The sequence below is a fragment of the Ictalurus furcatus genome, chromosome 23 (assembly GCF_023375685.1).
Source record: "Ictalurus furcatus strain D&B chromosome 23, Billie_1.0, whole genome shotgun sequence".
Taxonomy (NCBI): Eukaryota; Metazoa; Chordata; class Actinopteri; order Siluriformes; family Ictaluridae; genus Ictalurus; species Ictalurus furcatus.
Window position 1 is genome coordinate 16,238,643 of NC_071277.1, and position 22,479 is coordinate 16,261,121.

General features: G+C 37.8%; 2 protein-coding genes across 7 annotated transcripts; both read right to left on the reverse strand.

Moving 5' to 3' along the window:
• Positions 1-48: 48 nt before the first annotated feature.
• On the reverse strand, positions 49-15,175 carry crot (carnitine O-octanoyltransferase). The gene is made up of 17 exons (XM_053611310.1): positions 14,855-15,175; positions 13,448-13,570; positions 12,295-12,419; positions 11,920-12,101; positions 10,616-10,740; positions 9,668-9,776; positions 9,379-9,472; positions 8,996-9,121; positions 8,093-8,194; positions 7,913-7,996; positions 7,716-7,823; positions 6,228-6,358; positions 5,973-6,096; positions 5,571-5,649; positions 4,235-4,328; positions 3,580-3,699; positions 49-3,439 (listed from the first exon to the last, which is right to left on the reverse strand). The coding sequence occupies exons 2-17, from the start codon at positions 13,560-13,562 to the stop codon at positions 3,319-3,321; spliced, it is 1,839 nt and encodes a 612-aa protein (XP_053467285.1). The 5' UTR covers positions 13,563-13,570; positions 14,855-15,175; the 3' UTR covers positions 49-3,318.
• A 2,639-nt stretch (positions 15,176-17,814) lies between these two features.
• acbd7 (acyl-CoA binding domain containing 7) lies at positions 17,815-22,264 on the reverse strand. 6 transcript variants are annotated; one of them, XM_053611316.1, is made up of 6 exons: positions 21,025-21,228; positions 19,596-20,955; positions 19,189-19,316; positions 18,505-18,622; positions 18,331-18,393; positions 17,815-18,103 (listed from the first exon to the last, which is right to left on the reverse strand). In XM_053611316.1, the coding sequence occupies exons 3-6, from the start codon at positions 19,228-19,230 to the stop codon at positions 18,030-18,032; spliced, it is 297 nt and encodes a 98-aa protein (XP_053467291.1). In that variant the 5' UTR covers positions 19,231-19,316; positions 19,596-20,955; positions 21,025-21,228; the 3' UTR covers positions 17,815-18,029. The 6 variants fall into 6 exon arrangements, with proteins under 6 accessions (XP_053467291.1, XP_053467289.1, XP_053467290.1 ...); XM_053611314.1 differs by having other exon boundaries at positions 19,596-20,427; positions 20,738-21,228; XM_053611315.1 differs by having other exon boundaries at positions 19,596-19,922; positions 20,011-21,228.
• Between the last annotated feature and the right edge of the window lie 215 nt (positions 22,265-22,479).

Below are 22,479 nucleotides of genomic sequence, written 5' to 3' on the forward strand. Positions count from 1 at the left end.
GTGATGTTAGGCTGTAATATCCCAGCAACTGACATATACTCACATATATATAATTCATATACAGTTTTATTTTCAGTCTTTTCCATCCACAAGCAGTACATTCATACAGAAAGCATTAATGTTTTACAAGGTCCTATAAAATTCCTGGCACAGTATTATGACTACATACCTCACAATTCTTAAAGCATGAACACATTATTAAATTATACATAAGTGAATTATTTCAGTGCACACAGACAATCAATATAGCGTTATTGGAGTGATTACATTTGGGAATAACTGTTCTGAAAATATATTAGTACCTATAGCATAAGTGCTCAGTCCTCTCATTTTCACCCCAGTTTTGGTCACCTACCAATTCTCACCCACCATCCAGCTCTCCCCTATCATACGACAGCTACCAAGCGAAGAGAGTGACTGCTAACGTTTCCTCCGAGACATGAAAACCCAGCCGCCATATCTTTTAAAAATACTGCCGAGTAGCAGTTTGAAAAAACAAAGCACTATCCTCCCTCTTCCTCATACATGAGCTCACAGATGCACAGGCACAGATGACCGTGGCATCGTGATCTCCTAACAATATGGCGAACTCCGCAGTTCCATCTTTCTTTACTTGCTGATGCCCCTACTTTCATGCAGATGTGTCTTTTGAAACACGTTTTGAATGTTTGTTTCAAAGTCTTTTATACGGTAATAACAAAACAAACACTTTACTCCTGATCTATAATCAAAACACAGAGATATAGCACAGAAGAGTCAACATTTCACTTGTGATTCAAATTCAAATGAGCAAAACAGTATAATACAGAGAAAACTAGTTACAGAAATGAAATGTAGTATGAATTATTGCATTGTTTCTGTTCATTTGCATTGATCTTTGCGTGGGGGTTTATCACATATTCTATACCTTCAGTAGATATATATTAATAATAATAATAATAATAATAAAATAAACTTTATTTTATAGAGCGCCTTTAAAAGCAGTTTCTCAAAGCGCTGTACACAAAATAAGCAGTACACAGAAAAAAAAACCAAAACAACAAACAATAGATTAATAATAATAATAAAAGTAGACATCAGCAAACAAATGCTAGTTTAAAAAAAGTATGTCTTGAGTTGAGCTTTAAATATGTCAAAGGTCTGAGCTTCCTTAAGTTCCAAAGGGTAGGAGCAAATACATACACATACATATACATATACATATATATATATATATATATATATATATATATATATATATATATATATATATATATATATATGCATGTATGTATGTGCGTACAATGTTGTACTGCATTTTCTATGTAATCCTCATCACCTTCTCTAAAGCAGCTGTGGAGGAGTTTAAAACAGTAAAGTAATGCCAAGGAATGAGTTGAACCCAAGTGCTGGCTTCATGATGGAAGTGAACCATCTTGTTCTTTGTGCATTTCACATACACACAGGAAGAGACAGCACTTTTCAAATGAACACATTAGGTAATTAACAACCAATTATCCAGAGTGACCAGAGTGACTCATTTATACAGATGAGCAGTTGAGGGTTAAGGGACTTGCTCTCGGGCCCAGCAGTGGCAGCTTGGCGGTCAGGGATTTAAAATCCAATGTCTTAACCACTGAGCTACCACTTCCCCAATATTTATGGTTTAACTATAGCAAGTACTAAAGCGGAAAGGATGCGGGACGTGAAAGAGGCATGTGCTCATGGTAGCGGTTAATTTCATTTTGTGCCGACTTTAATTCACAGAAATTCACGAGCTTCAATCTTGTGAGCCAACAGAAACCTAATGGGTTGGACTGTGGTCTCTTTGTTCATTAAAATAATGGAAGATTATTAAGTAGTGTTCACATTGGACCTTTGCCTCCCTAATTTCATATTGTCTAAAGAAAATCTAGTCATCTCATCCACTGATATACATCATTTTAGCCAGAATTGTAAAACTTGTATAGCCCTAATATTAAGGTTGAAGATCAACGATCCTACATGTATGTTGGAAATCCGGTAAATGACATTGCCATCAACTGAATTTACAGTGATTCAGCATTATAAGTAATTTCAATGCAGAACTAATCAATTTTACTTATAATACAGCTTTGTATTTAAGCAATTCCGCTAATATACTAAACTCTGTCTACATTACTCTCTCATTTATGTTGGTAATCTATGATAAGAGCACTTGTACAAGTTGTACTAGAAGTACTTGTACTTTTTAAAGTTATACATATTAAATCTTTTTTTTTTTTAATCTGTAACATAGGTAGAGATTTATTAAAGCAACAGTAAACAAAAATTCCCAATTTAAAAGCTAGATTTTTTTTTAAATGAAAGACTAAACCAACTGAATAATCCCTTAGTTCACGAGACTTCCACATAATGCTCATCACAAATGAAAGTTTTATCTCTAACAGAGAGGTGAGGTGTAAAACATCTAAAGGCAGAAATATGAAATATTATCACAGGTGCTTTTGGTCAAACAAAACCTTTCACAAATGTTCTGCTAACCCTCTACTGTATAAATTATTACATTTACATCCAAAAATGTTTTTAAATGGGTTTTTATTACTTGAATTAGTTCAAGTAATAAAAATATCTTTACAAATGTGGAAATAAAATTAGGGGGTGGGGTATCTGGTAAACTGTTACCGTATGGCAACAATGTGTAATGGTGGAAAGCATCATACAGTCAAAAATAATAAAATGTATGAGATGGCTTTTTTTTATTTTTATGTCAGAGTTAAAGCCTCCCCTTTATTGCGATTAAAAAATTGTAGATCATTTACTTGTTGCTATATGGCAACACCATGCAGTAAAGGGTAAAAAAAAAATCATTCCTCAGTTGATTAGTAGGGGTGTAACTATCTGATGATTTGGATTAATGCGTTGATGTATAAAGCAATAATTGACATTAATCAATGCAACAATCACAATAGATTTTTTTATCAAAGGACAAACTGATGTGTAAAAATAATTCATATTTTTAAATTGATGTGTAATCAATTAAAATGCCCATCAAGATGATTTCCCCAGAACTGTTGTACTTTTAAAATAGTCCTATTCTGTGCAATTATCAGTCGCTTAGGCCTACAACAGATTCTGAACAAAGTTGGTCACATATCGATTAAAGGCTACTAAATTGAATCATATCGCACCTTTGCAGATTCAAATATCGATTCGTTTACTTATGAATCTGAATCGTATTGTATCGCATGGAAGCCTGAGGTTCAGTACAGCTAAAGGCACTTTAATCACTGCTAGCTTGTTTACGTACATAAAGTTGAACCTGTACTAAAAGGACTCCGTTTCCCAGACAGCTTTACTCTACAGATGGGACAGGGTCGTGACCCGCATGATGTCATGGAAGGAGGTGCACAAGTTCTGAAAGAACGTCTCAGCGTTTGTCTCGGGGCAGGATTTCCAGGCTGTACAGGAAGCAACAATCCTAAAATTGGAATCAAAACAACCAGTGTGAATAACACTATTAATAATATCCAAACTGGTTCAACAAATGGATCATTTTTACTGCTGAGACCTAACAAATTTGCCTAAATAAAAGATGCACGTATACATTTCTGAGCTCACCTGTCGTCACGGATGCGGTAGAAGAAGCCATAGCCGTGGTGCACCATGGGAGCGACGGCCCCCAGAACAGTCGTGTAGCCGACAAGGCTGGAGGAAAGGATGAAATTCCCTCCTCCGCCGCTGCTCAGAGAAACAGAGAAAATCTTCATTGTCATTCTGTCTTTATTCCTTATTGACCCTTTGTACATTTCCTCTTTAATCCATCTTGATATTAGAATAGTATTTAGATCGTATTTAACCCTAAACTTTTACGTTTCTGTGGATTTTGGACCGTTCGCATTCAGAATAAAAACACACTGACAAGACTCTGCTTTGGTTACACTACCACTAAGATACAGTGCCAGAAAAACCTAGTTATTTCTACCACTAAACAGCGATATAAAAATCTGTACGTAAAATATATTCGGATGTCATAATGAAAATGCCACTGCGCAACATTACCACTTGCGCCAATGGTCAAAAATATACAATGTGCCAGTTTTTTCTTGTTCTTGCAACATAATCATAAAAATAAGGCCTGTAATGTCATGAGTCCAGGTCTAAAACCTAAACACAATCTTAATTACAGTATATACTATTATAAACTTACATATAATTGCATGTAACTTCTGTACAAATCTGCTGCAGTAGCATCAGAGTAAGAAATAAGAAAAACCTCTTAGCATAGAGAGGGTCTGAGTAAAGCTCAGGAACAGGAAGTCCTTCCTCCTTGGCGGTCAGGTACAGGCCCAAAAGATGTCTGTCAAAGCCTGAGTAATAAAAAAGAAAATAACCGCATGAATTCTGTGATTAATATGCTAAAAACGTAAAGACTCAAGCTAATGTGGTAACGTAGTGAAAACTCCCAAATGCAGTTTAATTATTTGCACAATACTGGGTTACATGTGATGGAGTTTCACGTGATGAGAGTTTCAGGTGATGAGAGTTTCAGGTGATGAGAGTTTCAGGTGATGAGAGTTTCACGTGATGAGAGTTTCACGTGACAGTATTTCTTGTGACCGTGTTCCACGTAATGGTGCATCACATGACAGTATTTCATGTGATGTACTTTCACGTGACAGTGACTACGTTTACATGGACAGTAGTAATCTAATTATTGACCTTACTCTGAGTAAGATAATAATGTGATTAAGGTGTTTACATGAGTCGCTTTTAGAATACTCGAGTCATGTTCCCGTTTTACATGTTATAGAACATAATTAGATTAACAGTCCGCGTCATTACGTCACCGCGCCATGCTGTCCGACGTCCCTCCAGAATTTCACGTATCAACATACAGTTCGTCTTCGTTATGGTCCCGTATACAGTTTTGGGTGTTTTTATTTATTTTTTTTACGGACGCTTTAAGTGCAGTTAATTATCTGTCATGCTATATGTGCTAATAGGCAACTGCTTGAAGTGGTGGGTGTGTCCCAAATCGCGTAGTTACCGTCTATATAGTAGCCGAGATACATGTATTTTTCCCCACTACAGGCCTATAGTAGGAAAGTATGCGATTTGGGACACAGCCGAACTCTCTTGTTCGCCGTAAAACGTAAAACTGCCGTGTGTGATCGTGTCCTGTCGTAAAATGCGGTGAAAACTCTCACACGACGTTCATAATGTGATTAAGGTGTTTACATGTCACTACTACACGTCCATAATGCGACTAAAACAGGAGTACTCCACCTGTCTTAATTAGATTATTGCTTACTTCGAGTATGACCTTAATTAGATTAAGGTAAGTAAAAATTGCTGTTTACATGGTAGTTTCTTAATTAGAGTATGGTCTTAACCGGATTAAGAGTGGATTATTGTTGTCCATGTAAACGCAGCTACTGTTTCATGTTTTTGAGGTTCACATGATGGCATTGCACATAAATTTTTTTTGTCAAAATTTATTTATTTATTTATTTTTTAAGTGAATAAGTTCGTTTTACTAATCTTACCCCCATGTTCTTAGATAAAAAAAACCTGAACTTTGAGAAAACCACTTTTTTCATGTTACATACCTTTTCCTTTCTGAGCCTCATCCATCAGTTTGTTGTGTTTGTCGAAAGCACGAAGCAGCGCTTGTCTTTTCTCTTCAGTCTGTGAAGGAATACTCATTTAAAAATACTCAACTAAATCGGCCACTTTAAAGATTAAAGGTTCAGTCTGCGATGTTAAAGTGGTAACTATTAATACCACATATCTGTATTACATGGTACCATTGAAAAATATTATTAAAAATATTGCAATCCAATGGATCTCAGTAGATTTCTCATTTCCAGCCCTGAACTTATGCACATTCACGATATTGTAATTTCCCTACACAGGCATCGGAAGCCTTTGAGAAACGACAAACTGCTCCTTTAAGCTCTACAAGTTCAGATGTAGGTGCACGTGTGATGGTGTTGTTACAGACTGCTTACAGTTGTCGAGGGATTGAGCATGACTTTGCACCAGTGTATGGCTTCCACTGTGCACGGCCTCATAGTCTCCGTGCGGCCGTGATAAAAACGGCGTGTGGTGGCGGTCTCGTAACAGCTCCCAGGTCTGACAGAGAGACAAAGAATGAAAGAAAGAACATCACTTGGCATACCACCATTACTGCATCATGTGATGCATTAGATATCCTCATACTGAGGAACCTAGAGCAGGATAGCATTGTAGTATCAGATGCTTACTTTCCATGTTGCCTGTAGTACGCTAGCTGCATGGCCAGCTGTACAAATGTGTCCGGGTGAAGTTTATTCTTCTTGATCGCTGCTTTCCCAAAAGAGGTGAAGGCATAGCAGACGACCTGCAGATCCTGAGTCTGGAAATGAAACCATTGAAGTCTATTGAAGTCGTGGTTGGAAAAAGAAGGGTCAATGGGGGAATTTCGCCAGGACACCGGGGTTATACCCCTGCTCTATTTTTAATGATGACAGAGAGTCAGGACCTCGGTTTAACGTCTCATCCAAAAGACAGTTCTGTTTTTACAGTATAGTGTACCCGTCACTACACTGGGTTATTAAGCCCCACACAGACCACAGGGTGAGCGCCCCCTGCTGGCCTCACTAATACCACTTCCAGCAGCAACCTTAGTTTTCCCCAGGAGGTCTCCCATCCAGGTAGTGGCCAGACTCAGTGCTGCTTAACTTCAGTGGGAAGCCATTCAAGAACTGCAGGGAGATATAGCTCTGGCCATAAACTACTATGAACCCACCATATGCATAAAATTTATGCTTCGATCTTTTGACCCTTTGTGTAATTTGTACTATGTTTGCTTAGTCAATATGCTTCTAGTTTCTCCAACAAAAGGCATTCTTAGAAATCAGTGATCAAGAAAGTACTTCACATCCAGCTTCTTATGTTATGGATGTGTACGCAAAGCAGATTTGAATAAATTACCCACAATGCACATGGAATCTAAGGGGGCATTTCACTTGAAACGACTTTCAGCGATAGCTTGTGTGAATCTACAGTCTGTGCTGAAAAGAATGTACTGTTGCGACCAAAAATGCTCGATTTTGCTGTGGCGTTTCTCAAAATTTGAGGTGCAGTTTGAGATTTTGTGCCTTTTTTTTTTTCGCAGAAAACTACTTGAACTGGTGAAATTGCAATTGCACAAAACCGTCTTTCTTAGTGATGTTTGTTGGTAAATGCAACCTTTTAGCTGTACTCATGTTCAACGCACGTGAATCGAAGGGGCTTTGGCTGAATGAGTGTTGTGATGACGTCGCATGATGTATCTTGGCCCAAATCAGCAAGGGAGGGACTGTATATGACTGTTTGTGTTGGTGGTGTTCTTGGTTCTGGAATTTTTTTTAAAGAATCTACTTTACACCAAATAAGATGATGTGCACGGCAAAAGTTACACGCTTGCCTCGCAACTCCAAGATTTGGGGTTCACTTCCTGCCTTTGCCCCGTGCGGATGTTTGCATGTGTGTTTGCATGTTCTCCCCGTGCGTCAGCGGTTTCCTCCTCTAGTCCAAATACATGCATTGTAGGCTGATTGGCATCTCTAAATGGTCCGTAGTGTGTGAATGGATGTGTGATTGTGCCCTGCAATGGGTTGGCAGACATGCCATACTGTGCTTACCCTTCAGTGATAGTTGTACATGCTAGGGGTTGTGTGTGTGTGTGTGTGTGTGTGTGTGTGTGTGTGTGTGTGTTTTGTAAGACTCACACTTTTGCTATACTGCTCTTTAGCCAGTGTAATATCTCTTCTGACTTGTTCATCTACAGTGAACACAAGCTCTTCTGGATCAGGAAGATTTCGTACCACTTCTGGACCCTGCACACAACGGTCATGTTAACACACAACCATACACACACATACACAGCGCACACTCACACACACACACACACTCTATGTCTCTTTACCTTCCATTTTCCACTGGCGGCCCTCACTTTTTGGTCGATGTAGTAACACAGCGACACCAGGACCATGGCGTCGTAGGGAGCGTGCTATAATAAACACATGAAGAATAATCAAATATATGTAAGCACTTGGATGGAAGATGATTGTGATAATGAGAATGAAGATGATGAGGCTGGATTTACATCACAGTTTGAGGCAAAGGTGCCGTCGGCGAAGCAGATAAAGTTGTAGGATTTATCACCCCAGCGGATAGTGGCGTCTCCTGTCAGAGCCAACAGGGTCATCTATATAAAAAGAGAGAGAGAGAGAGAGAGAAAGAGAGGTTACATTTTTTTTTTTAAATAAACAAAAAAAAAATCCTGAATCTTATGGCTGTTACAAAGTTCTGACACTGGAGACTCCTTTCAAAAATGCTTAATAAACATCTCACAGAAAACATTACCATATCAACAATTACACTTTTTTTTTTTACCATGTTTATGTGGAGCACCTGCCATATACATCCCTGTGAATGAGCTGTTACTATAGAAACAATAATGTATTAAAATGAGCGCATTAATATAAACCTGGGATTTGCATTATCCTGTGATTTGTTGTTATCTCTTATGTGGTGTTATCTGTTCCTAGGGCTGGGCGATATGACAAAAATATCATTTCGTGATACTTGAGGATGTTTCTACGATACCCGATGCATATCACGATATACAATTTAGCTAACAAACTGTCCGCAAAGCAGTAGTAAAATAAACAAACAAACAAAAAAAAACATTCAACTGTCTTTGACGGTACTTTTCTTTAACGCCTACAATGCCTTGAATCAACAACAACCGTTCCAGTACCATTTCATTTGTAATTATTAAAAACATTTTAAAAAAATACATCACCATACAAATGATATATCAGAAAAGTGTATCTTGTAATCATTTATCACGATATCGATATTATAGCGATATATCGCCCAGCCCTATCTATTGCTATATTTTCTAGTAACTGTGGCATTGTGCACAGTCAAAGGAGCTAAAGAGTTACGCTCAGCAGAGCTGGTCAACGTGCATGATGTGTGTGTGTCTGTGTGTGTATGTTACCGAGGTGTAATTCTCAGGGGTGGAATATGGCTTGGCATCATCCAGTGTGATGACAAACAGCGAGCTCTGAATGGTCTCCAGTATGGTCTTATTGACAGGATCGATTGAGATCAGATGTTCTCGTGCCTGGAGAACAACATAAAGTGAGGAACTGCAGTGTGTCTGAGGCGACAGTAAGTGATTCTCAGATTCTTCGATGTTGAGTCAGCTCAGTGAGTCAGCTCAGTGAGTCAGCTCAGTGAGTCAGCTCAGTGAGTCAGCTCTGGTTCTTTTAGTAAACACTATGTTGTAAGTATATTGTATGTTGAGTGTTCTATAATGAGACTATGTTATATTATACAGTCAGTTGATTGATTGAGATTTAGAGCAATCTCGGTTCTGACCTTAGCCCATTTCGTCCTCTCTTCACTGGTCAAAACAGCCACTCCGTCACCCCAGACCTCTCCATCACAGCTCTGTTTAATATAGGTCAGCTGCCTAAATCATCACACACACACACACACCACTCAGAACACAATCGTAATTATTCCTTATTCCTAACCCACTACACGCTTCATCCAAGATCAGCAACCTGGTCAAAAGGTGTATGTAAGCATCTCACGATGGCATTTTGGAGGCCTGGTCTGGATAAAATGATGTCATCGCAAGGCAAAACAAAGGAGAAAAACGCACCTCAGTAATTCAGGAGGAGTGAGGATGCGCCCATCACAGAGAGCGTCCAAAGTGAAGATTCTCCCACAACACATCACGATGATGTGAGAGGGACATGGGCCTTCGCTTTCTACAACACAGAGACCCACAGAGAACTGGTGAAATCAGATTAAATTCAAAAGTTACGTCAATATACAAGCAGGGAAATTTGCACATATCTTTATTTGAGTACAAGCGTGTAGCTCGTGATTTAGAGTTGCAGTCATCTGCTACATTTATAGCTCTAATGCCTAATTTAACTCGTAATTTTATCAGTTCATAACTTTATAATTCAGTCCTCGAGATAAGCGATCTAAGTATCTCAGATTAAGATGCTCCTCCTCTAATCTCCACCATGGGAACTCGGGGCACAAGGCTGGGGGACACCCTGGATGGGGCACCAACCCTTGCAAGGCACAATCACCCACACACACTCACACACCCTGGACAATTTGGAAACGCCGATTAGCCTACAGCGCATGTCTTTGAACTGGAGGAGGAAACCGTAGTACCAGGAGGAAATCCCCAAAGCATGGGGAAAACATGTAAACTCCGCTCACACACAGCGGAGGCAGGATTTTGGCGAGCCGATTTTGTGTATCTGAAACGTACTAAACACTAAGCCACTGCACCCCTTCCTGGACTTTAACTACACAATACTAATAAGTAATTAATAAAGTCATATTTATGGATTTAATACTGGTCTCCAATGGCATTTCATAGTATTCAAAGTATTTACAGCTCAAAACACAAATGACAAACAGCAGCGCTGAACTTAATACACACTTGAGCCGATATTGCGCAAGAAAATTGTGCTTAAGTTCAAGGTCAGAATCGTATATAACCAAGACATGCCTCCGTTGTGCTCAAATTCGACCCCGTATGAGTAAATTCTGAATAGAAAACACACACACACACACACACACACACCTGTCTTGAAGTAGTTGACAATGCTGTCCTTGTTAATCCCAGGTACTTTGCAGGTAGAAAAAAGCATGCGGAACTGATCCATGTCAAAGGCCAGGTTTCCTGATTTATGGACGGCCATCTTCTCCCTGAACAGGCACACACACCATAATAAACACTCAGCCAATACGTAATTCAGAACAAAAGTATCTACATGATAACAGATTTAATTATTCTAATAATTTATTATTCTATCATAACATAACATTGCGTCTCTGTTGCATCAGAAACTTCAGTGAATGTATGGATGCACTGAAATGATGAATCATGCCAGAAGTTGAAGGCTAATTTCTGGAAACACCGAGCCGAAGACTGAACACCACATCCCAAATTCCAGGCACTGGGGTATTTATTTATCGGCCATTATTTTTTATATCACTGCATTAATAATACAAAAAAGCAAAGCCAAATTACTTTGATATTATTAACGTAGATTTGCAAATTAGTTTCATTTTATATATACACATATATACACAACCCCAATTCCAAAAAAGTTGGGACGCTGTGTAATATGTAAATAAAAACAGAATGCAATGATTTGCAAATCTCATAAACCCATATGTTATTCACGTAGAACATAGAAACCATATCAAATGTTTAAACTGAGGACCAGTTGAAGGAAAAAATAAGGTCATTGTGAATTTGATGGCCACAACACGTCTCAAAAAAGTTGGGACAGGGCCAACAAAAGGCTGGAAAAGTACGCGTTACTAAAAAGAAACAGCTGGAGGAACAATTTGAGTATTTTGAAGTAAACATTTGTTGTTGTGTCTACAATTAATGTGCATTAGACAAAAAAATAAAATCAAAAGTCAAACTTTAACAAATAAATATACACATTTTTCCAAAAAGGTTTCAGAATTTTCATATTTCTGAATATGAATACAGTGGCAAGAAAAAGTATGTGAAACTTTCGGAATTTCATGGTTTTCTGCATAAATTTGTCATAAAATATTATCTGATCTTCATCTAAGTCAAGGATATTGACAAATATAATGTGTCTAAAATAATAACACAAAAAAATTCTGATCTTTCATGTAAAAAAAAAAAAAAAGTCTGAAGCCTACTTTATTCCGTCTTAATGAAAGGTGTATATTGAGGTTCATATAGTTTTAATCTAGTATTAGACTAGTATATCATGTCTTAATGAAAGTGAAAATTTAAGCAGAAACATAGATGTAAAGTTTGCAACCCATTTGTTTTTTTCCCCCCCTGTATTTTCCTGATGATCTTATTTGCATTAAATGTGAGTAGTAAGTGATGCTTACGTGCGGATGAGGTCCCAGTACTGAAGTGTGAGCCACGTCGCAAAACTGGTCCTCTCCAACTGCGTCCCTTCACACGCCGGCCAGCAGTGCTCCAGATATGGCCCTGGACCTCCGAAGTTCACATTAAGCTGAGACGGCATTCGAATTTCCAAATACGCTGTGTCCAACCACCATTCCTCCAGCTACACAAACAGCAGGAAGGTTTCCAGTCATTCAGGTCACTGGAAATATCTCGTACAAACTCATGATTGGATTTAATTTAAAATCATTTTGTAGACATATCAGATTAACATCAGAATATCAGGTCACGGTTAAGTCGTTCAACCGAACAAGAGAGGCAATGATTAAATGTAAATTCTGATTGATCAGTATTACCCAGTTGCGCCTGCTCTTGGCTCGTTGTAGGAGGCGTTGGTGAAGATGCTGCCCGATTCCTGAAGCAAAGCGTTTCACGATGGCTGCTGTGTTACGAAACTCATGCTCAGAAGCAAATGGCTTCACTGGAAAAAATAAAACAAAACGCAACGGGGGAAGAAAAAAAATCATGATTTGTGCATTTTAATTTTACGTAACAGCCATGCAACCTTCGCCATGGACTCCACGTGCAGCCGTAATTTTCCTCCAATGTTCATATTTTTATGAAAATAAAGCTACTTTGATTATTTTTAATTTTGATATTGTAATTCAAGTTTTGAAGTTCGATTAAAGCTAACTGAATTGACATCTTATAATCGAATGTGTGTGTAATTATTTGTAACTGAACTTTTAAATAACCGGCTGTACAAAATTTGCATTTTGGTGGCAAAGTGCATTTTAAATTCAACAAATTTAGATGAAAATTTATTAAGTCTACATCCAGGCACTGCGGAAAAGCCAACAAGGCCAGACTTACTCATTGTTTTATGAGTCAGGAATCGTGAGGGAGGCTAGAAAGAAACTGTTGCTCAGGAAGAGCCATATTCAAGCACGTGACTGAACCAGTCTGGCTCTGTTTTGTTTTTGTTTGTTTCTTTCTTCATGTGATGAGGGCAAGCTCAAGGTATTGGGGCAAGATTCAAAACACTATCTGTGACACAAACATCGTTTAAATTCGCATGGAATTTAACATGCAAAAAATAACAAAATGAAAACTATTTTCAATACTCACCTTTAATACTCACCTACAGCCATTTTATAGCTGATTCTTTAAAATGGCTCTTTATCTACTCATCTATTATTTACAAAATCAAATTAAAAAACATTTTTGAATTGTTTTAGTGAAATGTTTTCTTAAAATAGACACGATGTTATATGATATATTATAGGAAGAAAATCAGTTTTGGTCAAAACCATATTTTTCATCATTTTTGGTTTTCTAGAATTCACCTGCAACATCACCCGATGGGTTTTCCCAGACCACCACAAAGTCCACACAAGGAAGCAAAACAATAAAACGCTCCAATGCAAGAAAAAAACCTCTTTAAAAACTGTGCTTTCAACACACAGACCAGCTCCACTTAGCTCATCTCATCTCTCATCTCATTTCTACCTGCATCCAGGTACTTGTTGAGGCTTTCCTCCAGGGATGGCACGGGCAGGGGTGGCAGCGTGGACTGATACTGGAAAGTTCGCTCGGCCACGGATTCAAACGCATGATTATCCATTATTACACCTTTAATGCACAAAATAAATCAGTTGACATTTGTGCGTTCACTTACAAATACACAAAGTTTCAGAAAATAAACTTAAATTGAGCTGTCAAGCTTCATGTGAACAAGTCAACAGAATACACTAGATTAAAGAAACAGTTCAGCCATAAATTCACATCATTTTTCCAGTAGCTCAAATGATCAGCCAAGGCATAATTAAGCTAATATACAAAGACCATTTAGATACATTCTTCATGATACTAAACAGGAGTTGATAAACTCTTGAACAATCAGAATCAAGAATTCATCTGAGCTCTGTTATAACACAATGTAACTGATTTTGGAATATAAACAGTATTAAAGGGAATAAAAACATATTAGGAACAATACAAAAAATGATCGTATATTCACTGATCAGCCATAACATTTAAACCACTGACGGTGAAGTGAAGAACATTAATTTTCTTGTCACAGTAGCATCTGTCAAGGGGTGGGATATATTTGGCAGCAGGTGAACAGTCAGTTCTCGAAGTCGATGAGTTGGAAGCAGGAAAATTGGGCAAGCATAACGATCTGAGTGACTGTGACATGGGTCAAAAGCGACTGGGTCAGAGCGTCTCCAAAACACATGCTGGACAAACAAGTCTGATCCATGGAGACCCCACCTCAACTTACAGGACTTAAAGGATCTGTTGCTAACGTCTTATATAACAAGTGGGACCTGTGTTATATACCAATTATATACCAATATTAGGCAGGTGGTTTTAATTTACAATTTCTGTTGAAGTCACAAAGGTATCTGTGATTTTTTTTAAACACTATAAGGAATACTTGACTGCAAAATAAAAAACACCCCAAAACTCATTTTTAGGCAAAAAGCATAATAAATATTTTAAACATGACTTAACTTAAACATGACTTAAACATAACTTGTCTATTATGGACAACTAGACAACTGGAAATTGGTTGAAATCCAAAGGACTTTATATATATATATATATAGAGAGAGAGAGAGAGAGAGAGAGAGAGAGAGAGAGAGCACTATAGGGTATTTCATATAGAGAATATACAGACAACCATTTAAGGTTGAACAGGGCTTAATTCCAAATGACTGAACAAATATACAGCATTACATAAGGTGGATATTCAACAATTTTAAACGGAGAGTATAAAGTCATTAAAGAGTTAGTTTATACAGTGCTATACTATTGTGCTGTCCAATGCAATGTCTAATCCAAATCCAATATCCAGTCCACTTACACTGCTATTTTAACACTCTAGTTCACCGTAAATAAACACTGCCTCACCTCAAAGTAAGATCTGCAAGGAGAAAATACACCATATAATCAAGATGCAAGAACTAAACAGCTGTTGCTGAATTCCAGATGTTGTTGTTATTGTTGTTATTGTTGTTATTACAGGATGGACGCAGACAGAGCAATGTTACCGCATCTTTATGTGATTTCACTCCGATTCCGTGACCTTTCACCCAGTAGCCTGTAAACAGTTCAGGGAAGGTAATGAGGCAAAATGGCGGCCTGTGTCATGCGATTTCAAAATAAAAGTCCCGAAGCTACATCATGGAGTAATGTCTTTCTCGCTTCTAATCATGTTTTTTGCAACCTGTACACTGCTTGTGTCATATACAACCATGGTTCTCAGACTCTTTAAAGTCAGATAAAATATAAAAAATTCTTCCTCAGGGATGTATTGACTACACATTTATTATACCCGTGCTGAAAAAAACAATAGAAAGCTTCATATAATTTGTAATGGTTTCAATGGTTATAATGGGAATTGTATTGTTTTAATGGAAACTGTTATGTGTAATATTGGTAATTTGTTGCCTTCTATTGGTGGCATGTCATGTTTAGTGGATACCATTAATGACCTACGTCCTTAATACATCCTACTAGGTAATGGAAACCATTTGGTAATGGTTTTAATGGTTAATAAATGGTTCGTAATGGTATTTGTAGTTACCATTAGAATTTCTGTGATGGTTTCTATAGTTTCTTTTCTCTTTCCAGCAAGGACAAACATAATCCAGTTAATCAAATATTATGGACATTATTTAAATAATATCTAAGTATTTATTGGCATCAGATAGGCTTTTTTTTAAAACAACTTTCCATTCATATATCAATTTATTTTATTTTTAAAATAAAACTGTCATTAGATTCCAGTTGACATTGTTTATAGGTATATTAACCTTGATCATGGTGTATCGTGATTTCTACTACTGTAACAAAAGGTTAAAAAATAGTATCACAGATGCCCCGATTATGATTACTTTCAGAACCATGCATATAGAGAACTACTGTTGTAAAATTATTGTTGCCTTTTTTTTTTTTTTCTTTCCATCTTGCAACTATAAATTTTGTCAGGATTATTCGGTTGTATACATCAGTTCGAAGCAGACCCTCCACTGGAGTCCCTCAGGGTTTGGTGCACATGCATCTCTCTGGATGATGTAATATCTTGACATGATTTCTCCTACTATAGTCATGGTGATGACACCAAACACATGTTTTCCTTTCCACTATCAGATCCTAGCATCTCATTACAGATGAGCTCATCACCCAGCAGGACTGAGATGCAGTATATTCCTAAAAATGCATCAGCATGGCTGTCTCCTTGAAAACTCACTGATCAATCCACGCCCAACCTCGGTATAGTCTTCTCAACACATATCTGCATATTGACCATGCAGATTTGATAGCAAGATGGTTTGACTATTTTTCACTGTGCTTTTTCAGTCTGTTGTCATTTTGTGTGTAAATAAAAAAAAAATGGTAACGATGAAGCCCACATTCATAAAATAATGTGCTTAGAATTCTTTATAAGTTGGTAAATATTCTTTGTAAACCTTTTTACAAACTTTAATAATGGCTCATAACCCAGGTAGCAAACTTATATTGGTTGAGCATCTATTTTGGGTGGCTATCTTAGCCTGCTATGGTGGTTTGGCAGGGGCAATGGTGGTTTGGCAGGGGCAATGGTTGTTTTAGTGGTTAAGGTTCTGGATTACTGATCGGAAGGTCGGGGGTTCAAGCCTCAGCACTGCCAAGCTGCCACCGTTGGGCCGTTGAGCAAGGCCCTTAACCCTCTCTGCTCCAGGGGTGCTGACCCTGTGCTCTGACCCCAGCTTCCTAACATGTTGGGGTATGTGAAGAAAAGAATTTCACTGTGCTGTAATGTATATGTGATTAATAAAGACTTGTTATCATTATACATAACATTGGCCCAAAGTTGGCAAAAGGAGCACTTTTAATAACAACCATACCAAAGTTGGCACAATGCTGGTCCAACATTGGCAAAAGGAGCACTTTTCATAACAATCCTGCCAATGGTGGGCCAAAGTGATCTTAAAGGTGGCTGAAAATCTATTGGCCCTGGTGGCCCAATGGACAAGTTGCACAACCTTTACTAATAATGACATGCATAATTATAAAGCAGCTAGAATATTTATTAACATAAAAGAACAGCATAAATGTCATCATTAGATGCCTCAAGTAAAATCCATCAATCGATCCATCCACCCATTTCCCATCCTGCTTATCCTACAGAGGGTCACGGGGGAGCCTGGAGCCTCTCAGGTAGTCAGTAATATATGAAATTACTTCTGAGTCACCATGGTAATATAGTAGATGATTTCTCTAATTGAGCAAATGCCGGAGTCTTCCTTTTAACATTTGGCAAGCTCTAAACTATTAAATGCTAGCCAATGGAGAATGAAAACTCCGTCCAAATGTCCTGATCAATATCCTGACTCTGGAAACGCACTTGAGTTTCTGAAGCAAATTTATTACAAATAAAAAGAAATCTCAAGTAGATGTATTTTTATTCAACATCTAGTCTTTCCATAAGACTGTAAATAACAAATTTACTATTCGGAACGTGTCGACATGTGAGGACTTGACTCAGCTCTTGCTGTGATGAACAAAGTGCTCCTTGTTTTGTAACCAGCGTGCACATTGAGCACCGATGCTGCTCTTCAGACTGGAATACTGATTAAGTGCTTTCCACAACTATGTACTATTTCTAAAGGGTAGTACTGAGCTCCTATGCAGAGGTGCTAACATTGCTAAGAAGAAAATCCGGAGATCCAATTTTATCACAAAATGATATGTGATATGATGATATGTATGATCACGTTTTTTTTTTATTTATTTTTTTTTAGACGTACCACAAGCAACAGTAAGAAAATGCTGGGGGCTGCCTATGAAGGACAATTTGAATTATTATTCAAAGAAAGAACCACAAATCACAACAATGTTTTTAATGTACCTGTTATTTTATAAAGCATGCAAAAACAAGATTATCCTTACAGTAACGATTACACTGTTAAGACTCAGAAACACAACAGCTAATCAGCGTAACATTAACCACAACAGTTAAAAAGATTTAATCTATCTCTGCAAGTATCACATCCACTATTTTTGGGCTCACATGCAAGTCTATTCCAGTGATTAAAATGAATCACATTCCATATTTATTGATGACTTCCTTGGCCTTGGTGATGTAGGCAGTCATGGCATCTTCTGTAGACATGCCTGTAAAATAAAAAGGTGAAGGCTTGAACATTTCAGAGCAAATTACACAGCGTAAAGGATCAGCCATGACGACCATTTTTCAAAGCAGTCATGCAGTAGGGTAAGTAGATGCTATAAACCAAGTGTAAAATTCCTCTGAACATTGTCAGAATTGCAGCCAAATGATTAATAAGAAGCTAAATGAACGTGTTACAATATGTACAAAGTGCATTGCAGGAATTCAGTACCTTTCCTGGAATTCCAAGCATCCCATTTTGCTTTTCCTTTCACATCCAACATTCCTGGTGCATCTGCATTAAAAAGACACTTTCTTCTATATTTAGGAATTTTTTTTTTAGATATAAGGCTGATATACAGTATAACGGATCAGATTTAAGGTACTGATGCTTAACTGTCATTACCGATATTAATGTCCCCAGCAATAACCTGCTTGTAGAGGCCATACAGATCCAGTAGCTCCTGGTCAGATGGCCGGCTTTTCACCTGTTTTACATCTGCTGCAATCTTGTCAAACTCTGCCTGGAAAAAACCCCAAGTGTATATATATATATATATATATATATATATATATATATATATATATATATATATATATATATATATATGTGTGTGTGTGTGTGTGTGTGTATGTATATACACACACACACACATATATATATATATATTTATATACACATACATATATATACATATACACACATATATGTATTTTTTTTCTCACTACAACTACTCCTGGCTTCATTATGCTTTCTGAAGGCATGAGTTGTATTAATGTAAAAAAAAAAGAAGAAAAAAGAAGAAAAAAAAGAAAAAGCATGTTAATGAATGCCCTTACATTGTTCTTTAGTTAAATCTGTTAGTTAAATGCACACTGGGTAAACTAATCCAGCCTATGAATATCTGACCTATTTTCTCCATGAATTTGGTCCCACTAAGCCCGCTATTAATCAGTGGTCATTATTCCTCTACCCGAGACAGCCTATTGTTCAGCTAACGACTAACAAATGGCTGTGCATGCCAATCGAAACTCCCCTTGTAACCACACAATCATGCAGTGAATTACAAAGAAGCACGAACCCACCGACCTCCAAGTCCAACTTAAAGGGGAAGATCAAACTGGATTGCATCTCTCAGGTTCAGTCCTGGGAACTCATCACCGTACACTTCATGTTGTCCCTATTTCATGCTAGGTATTTGCGACTTTTCATGTTTACTAAACGACCAGTAATTTTTTGAAAAAGTAGTTGATTAGTCGTCTTTTCCATAGATATGGCAAAAACTGATCCATGATATTTTTGTCTATTGGCTAATGGTTAGAAGGTTATATTATTAGTGCAGTTAAATGCTGATAACCAACAGCAAAGAACAAACCATTAACATTTAACATCCATACACAGGCTACAAATTACATTTCCAGCTTCAATGCTTTCTAAGACAATGCTGTTAATGATGTAAATAAATAGAGCTATGAAATAGCTTTTACGCAACGTACACAGTCTGATAATAATCTCTCTCTCTCTTTACCTCCCTCTCCCTCCTTCTGTCATGCCACACATGATTTTATGGAGATGCCAGTGATCCTGACCCTTTCTGCTCTCCGGACCTGTCTGATCCATCCTGATGCCCTACCTCTGGATGGAGCTCTCATCAACTGGAGGCTACAGCCTGGAGATTGCTTTGGATGGTACTGCTTGAAGTACCATGAAATGGTTTTTGGTCTCAATTCCACATGGACATTCTCGCTGTGGTTGCTGGGACTACGGTTGCTACTATGCCCTTGGGACTGCATTTACAACACGCAGTTTTCCACTCAAGTCTCCTTTAGTGAACAGTGCACTAGTTAACAAACAAACTTCATGTAAAAACCATAATGAACTTTCCTTTACTCTCACACTATCCGTTGTTACCCAGATGAGGATGGGTTCCCTTCTGAGTCTGGTTCCTCTCAAGGTTTCTTCCTCATATCATCTTAAGGAGTTTTTCCTCGCCACCAGCTCGCTCAATAGGGATAAATCCACACACTTAAAATCTGTATCCTGTGTTTATACATTTCTGTAAAGCTGCTTTGAGACAATGTCCATCGTTAAAAGCGCTATACAAATCAAATTGAATTGAAATAAATTGATTTAAAAAATAAATCTGTGTATCATATTGGACGCTTTGAGGATTTCTTAAAATGCACTCGTACAGCGCAGCGTGGAAGCTCATGTCCATCAACAGAGCCCTCCTTACAGCACCACCCTTCTTTACATGGAGGAGCATCTTTACAGGTTTTTACAGCTTGATAATGGCTTGGGAGTTGAAACATCATGTTAAACTACAGTCTTCATGAGCGGGTGGGAGTGGGATAAAGATAAAAAAAAGAATAAATCAGTCCCATGCTCACCTTTACTCCTCATACCAAGTGATATTGTTCCATTAAATCAAAAGAAAATAAAAAGACTTTGCCCACTGCAGTCATTCACAATTTGTGGTTAACTGTAGAATTAGTTTGATCTACTTTGAAATATTTTCAGATTAACAAAGTAATTGGATTGTTGTTGTTTTTTCCACCACCCTGACTAATTGACATTCCAACAGTGGTGACTCGTGAATGTAGTAGTTGACTGGTTGGCTAGTCTACGCAACTCCTACATCATAATTGTTCCAGCTTCTCAGAATCTTTGTGTTTAGCCTTGTTTGGACATCCAGCCACTCAGGTGCTTGTTTTGTGAGATTGGACTACTGTAACTCTCTCCTGGCAGATCTCCTGCGCACCATCTGACATTGGCACTGATCCAGAATGCACTTGAACTTGTTTTCAACCTAGCCAAGTTCCCTCACCGCACTGCGGCGTACCCTCCACTGGCTTCCTGTAGAAATCCGTGTCAGATTTAAACACTGATGCTTGCCTACAAAGCCAAAAAGTAACCAGGGCCCACCTTCCTTAATCACACCCCACTCCCTTTGTGCCTCAGGTAGACGCTCATAAAGACTCGTCTCTGTCCTGGCACTCATCACATGGTGATGGAATGAACCATCCCCGGATGTCCGAACAGCTGAGTCAGAGTCCATCTTCGATCAAAGACTCAAAACCCACCTCTTCATCGAGCACTTGAATGAACACTTTTACAGTACTTTTAATCCCTGACCTAGTGAACTAGTATGAGGACATGTTCTTAGTACTTTTTTCCTCTGTCTCCTTGTCCCCCATGAGTCATGATGATGCAAACGGACAAAAACAAACATCTTACGAGCTTTGAACACCTCATATAACACTGGAATAAAGTCAGTTTGTCGTTGGATGTTCGGTATAAATGCAGAAATTAAGGGACCGTCTCTAAAGTTACATACGACATTGTTAAACATGTTTCTAACTTCAATAGCATTTGAAGGGAATGACTTACAGTCACACAACCAACTGTAAAGTGTTCATCTAAGTGTCAGCAATGATGTACACCTTTTAGATTTTTTATATTTATTCAAATAAACTATTAAATCATATATAAATAATGCCATGCATTTTATTACAGACTGTAAGTCATTCCCTTCAAACGCTATTGAAGTTAGAAACGTGTTTAACAAATGTCGTATGTAACTTTAGAGACGGTCCCTTAATTTCAGCAGATCTACGAATATCGAACGTCCAACGTCAAGCCAACTTTATTCCAGTTTATATAACATCCAGCTTCTTGCAAAATCCTGATCCTGCAATTTTGTAAGACGTATTAAACCTTCCTGCAATAAATAATCGCAGAACAGCACCTGCAGCACGATAACATTATAGGAAGAAAGAAAAAAAAACATTCTATGCGAATGTTTATTGTTACAGAACGATATAAATGCATTCTGCACGATATTATAAAGCATGAGAGCTCACCTGCAGCATTTTCTCAGTCAGGTGCGTTTATTGCTCTGTGCGCGCGCAGATCTGATGATGAATCACAAAGTGCGCTCGAGCTGAGCTGCCGCGAGCCAGAGTGGGAGCGAGCGAGCGAGCGCTGATTGGCTGAGGAAAAAAAAAAACCGCAGCGCGTTCAGTAGCGCAGTAGTCAGTCAGCATTTCAAAATAAAAGTTAGGCAACGCGCATGGACATGATCCAGCACATGTACACGAGTGCGCTAAGGTGTACAACTTTTATGAATAAACACACAATTTGTACATCTTAGCGCACTCATTCACATGTGCTAAATCACACACACACACACACACACACATATATATATATATATATATATATATATATATACACACACACATACATATATATATGTATATATACATATATATATATACACACACACATACATATATATATGTATATATACATATATATATATATATATATACATATATATATATATATATATACATATATATATACACACATATATAT

Coding starts and splice junctions, on each gene's coding strand:
- crot (XM_053611310.1), bottom strand. CDS start 13,562: ATGGATAATCATGCGTTTGAATCCGTGGCCGAGCGAACTTTCCAGTAT. Junction 10,741..11,919: donor TACTGGGACCTCATCCGCAC/GTAAGCATCACT, acceptor GTGCCTGTTCAG/GGAGAAGATGGCCGTCCATA. Junction 7,997..8,092: donor CCTTTGCCTCAAACTGTGAT/GTAAATCCAGCC, acceptor TGTTTATTATAG/CACGCTCCCTACGACGCCAT.
- acbd7 (XM_053611312.1), bottom strand. CDS start 21,331: ATGTTTGTTTTTGTCCGTTTGCATCATCATGACTCATGGGGGACAAGG. Junction 18,619..21,234: donor TCCTCATACTAGTTCACTAG/GTCAGGGATTAA, acceptor TTTTCCAGGCAG/AGTTTGACAAGATTGCAGCA. Junction 18,394..18,504: donor TGCTGGGGACATTAATATCG/GTAATGACAGTT, acceptor TTTTTAATGCAG/ATGCACCAGGAATGTTGGAT.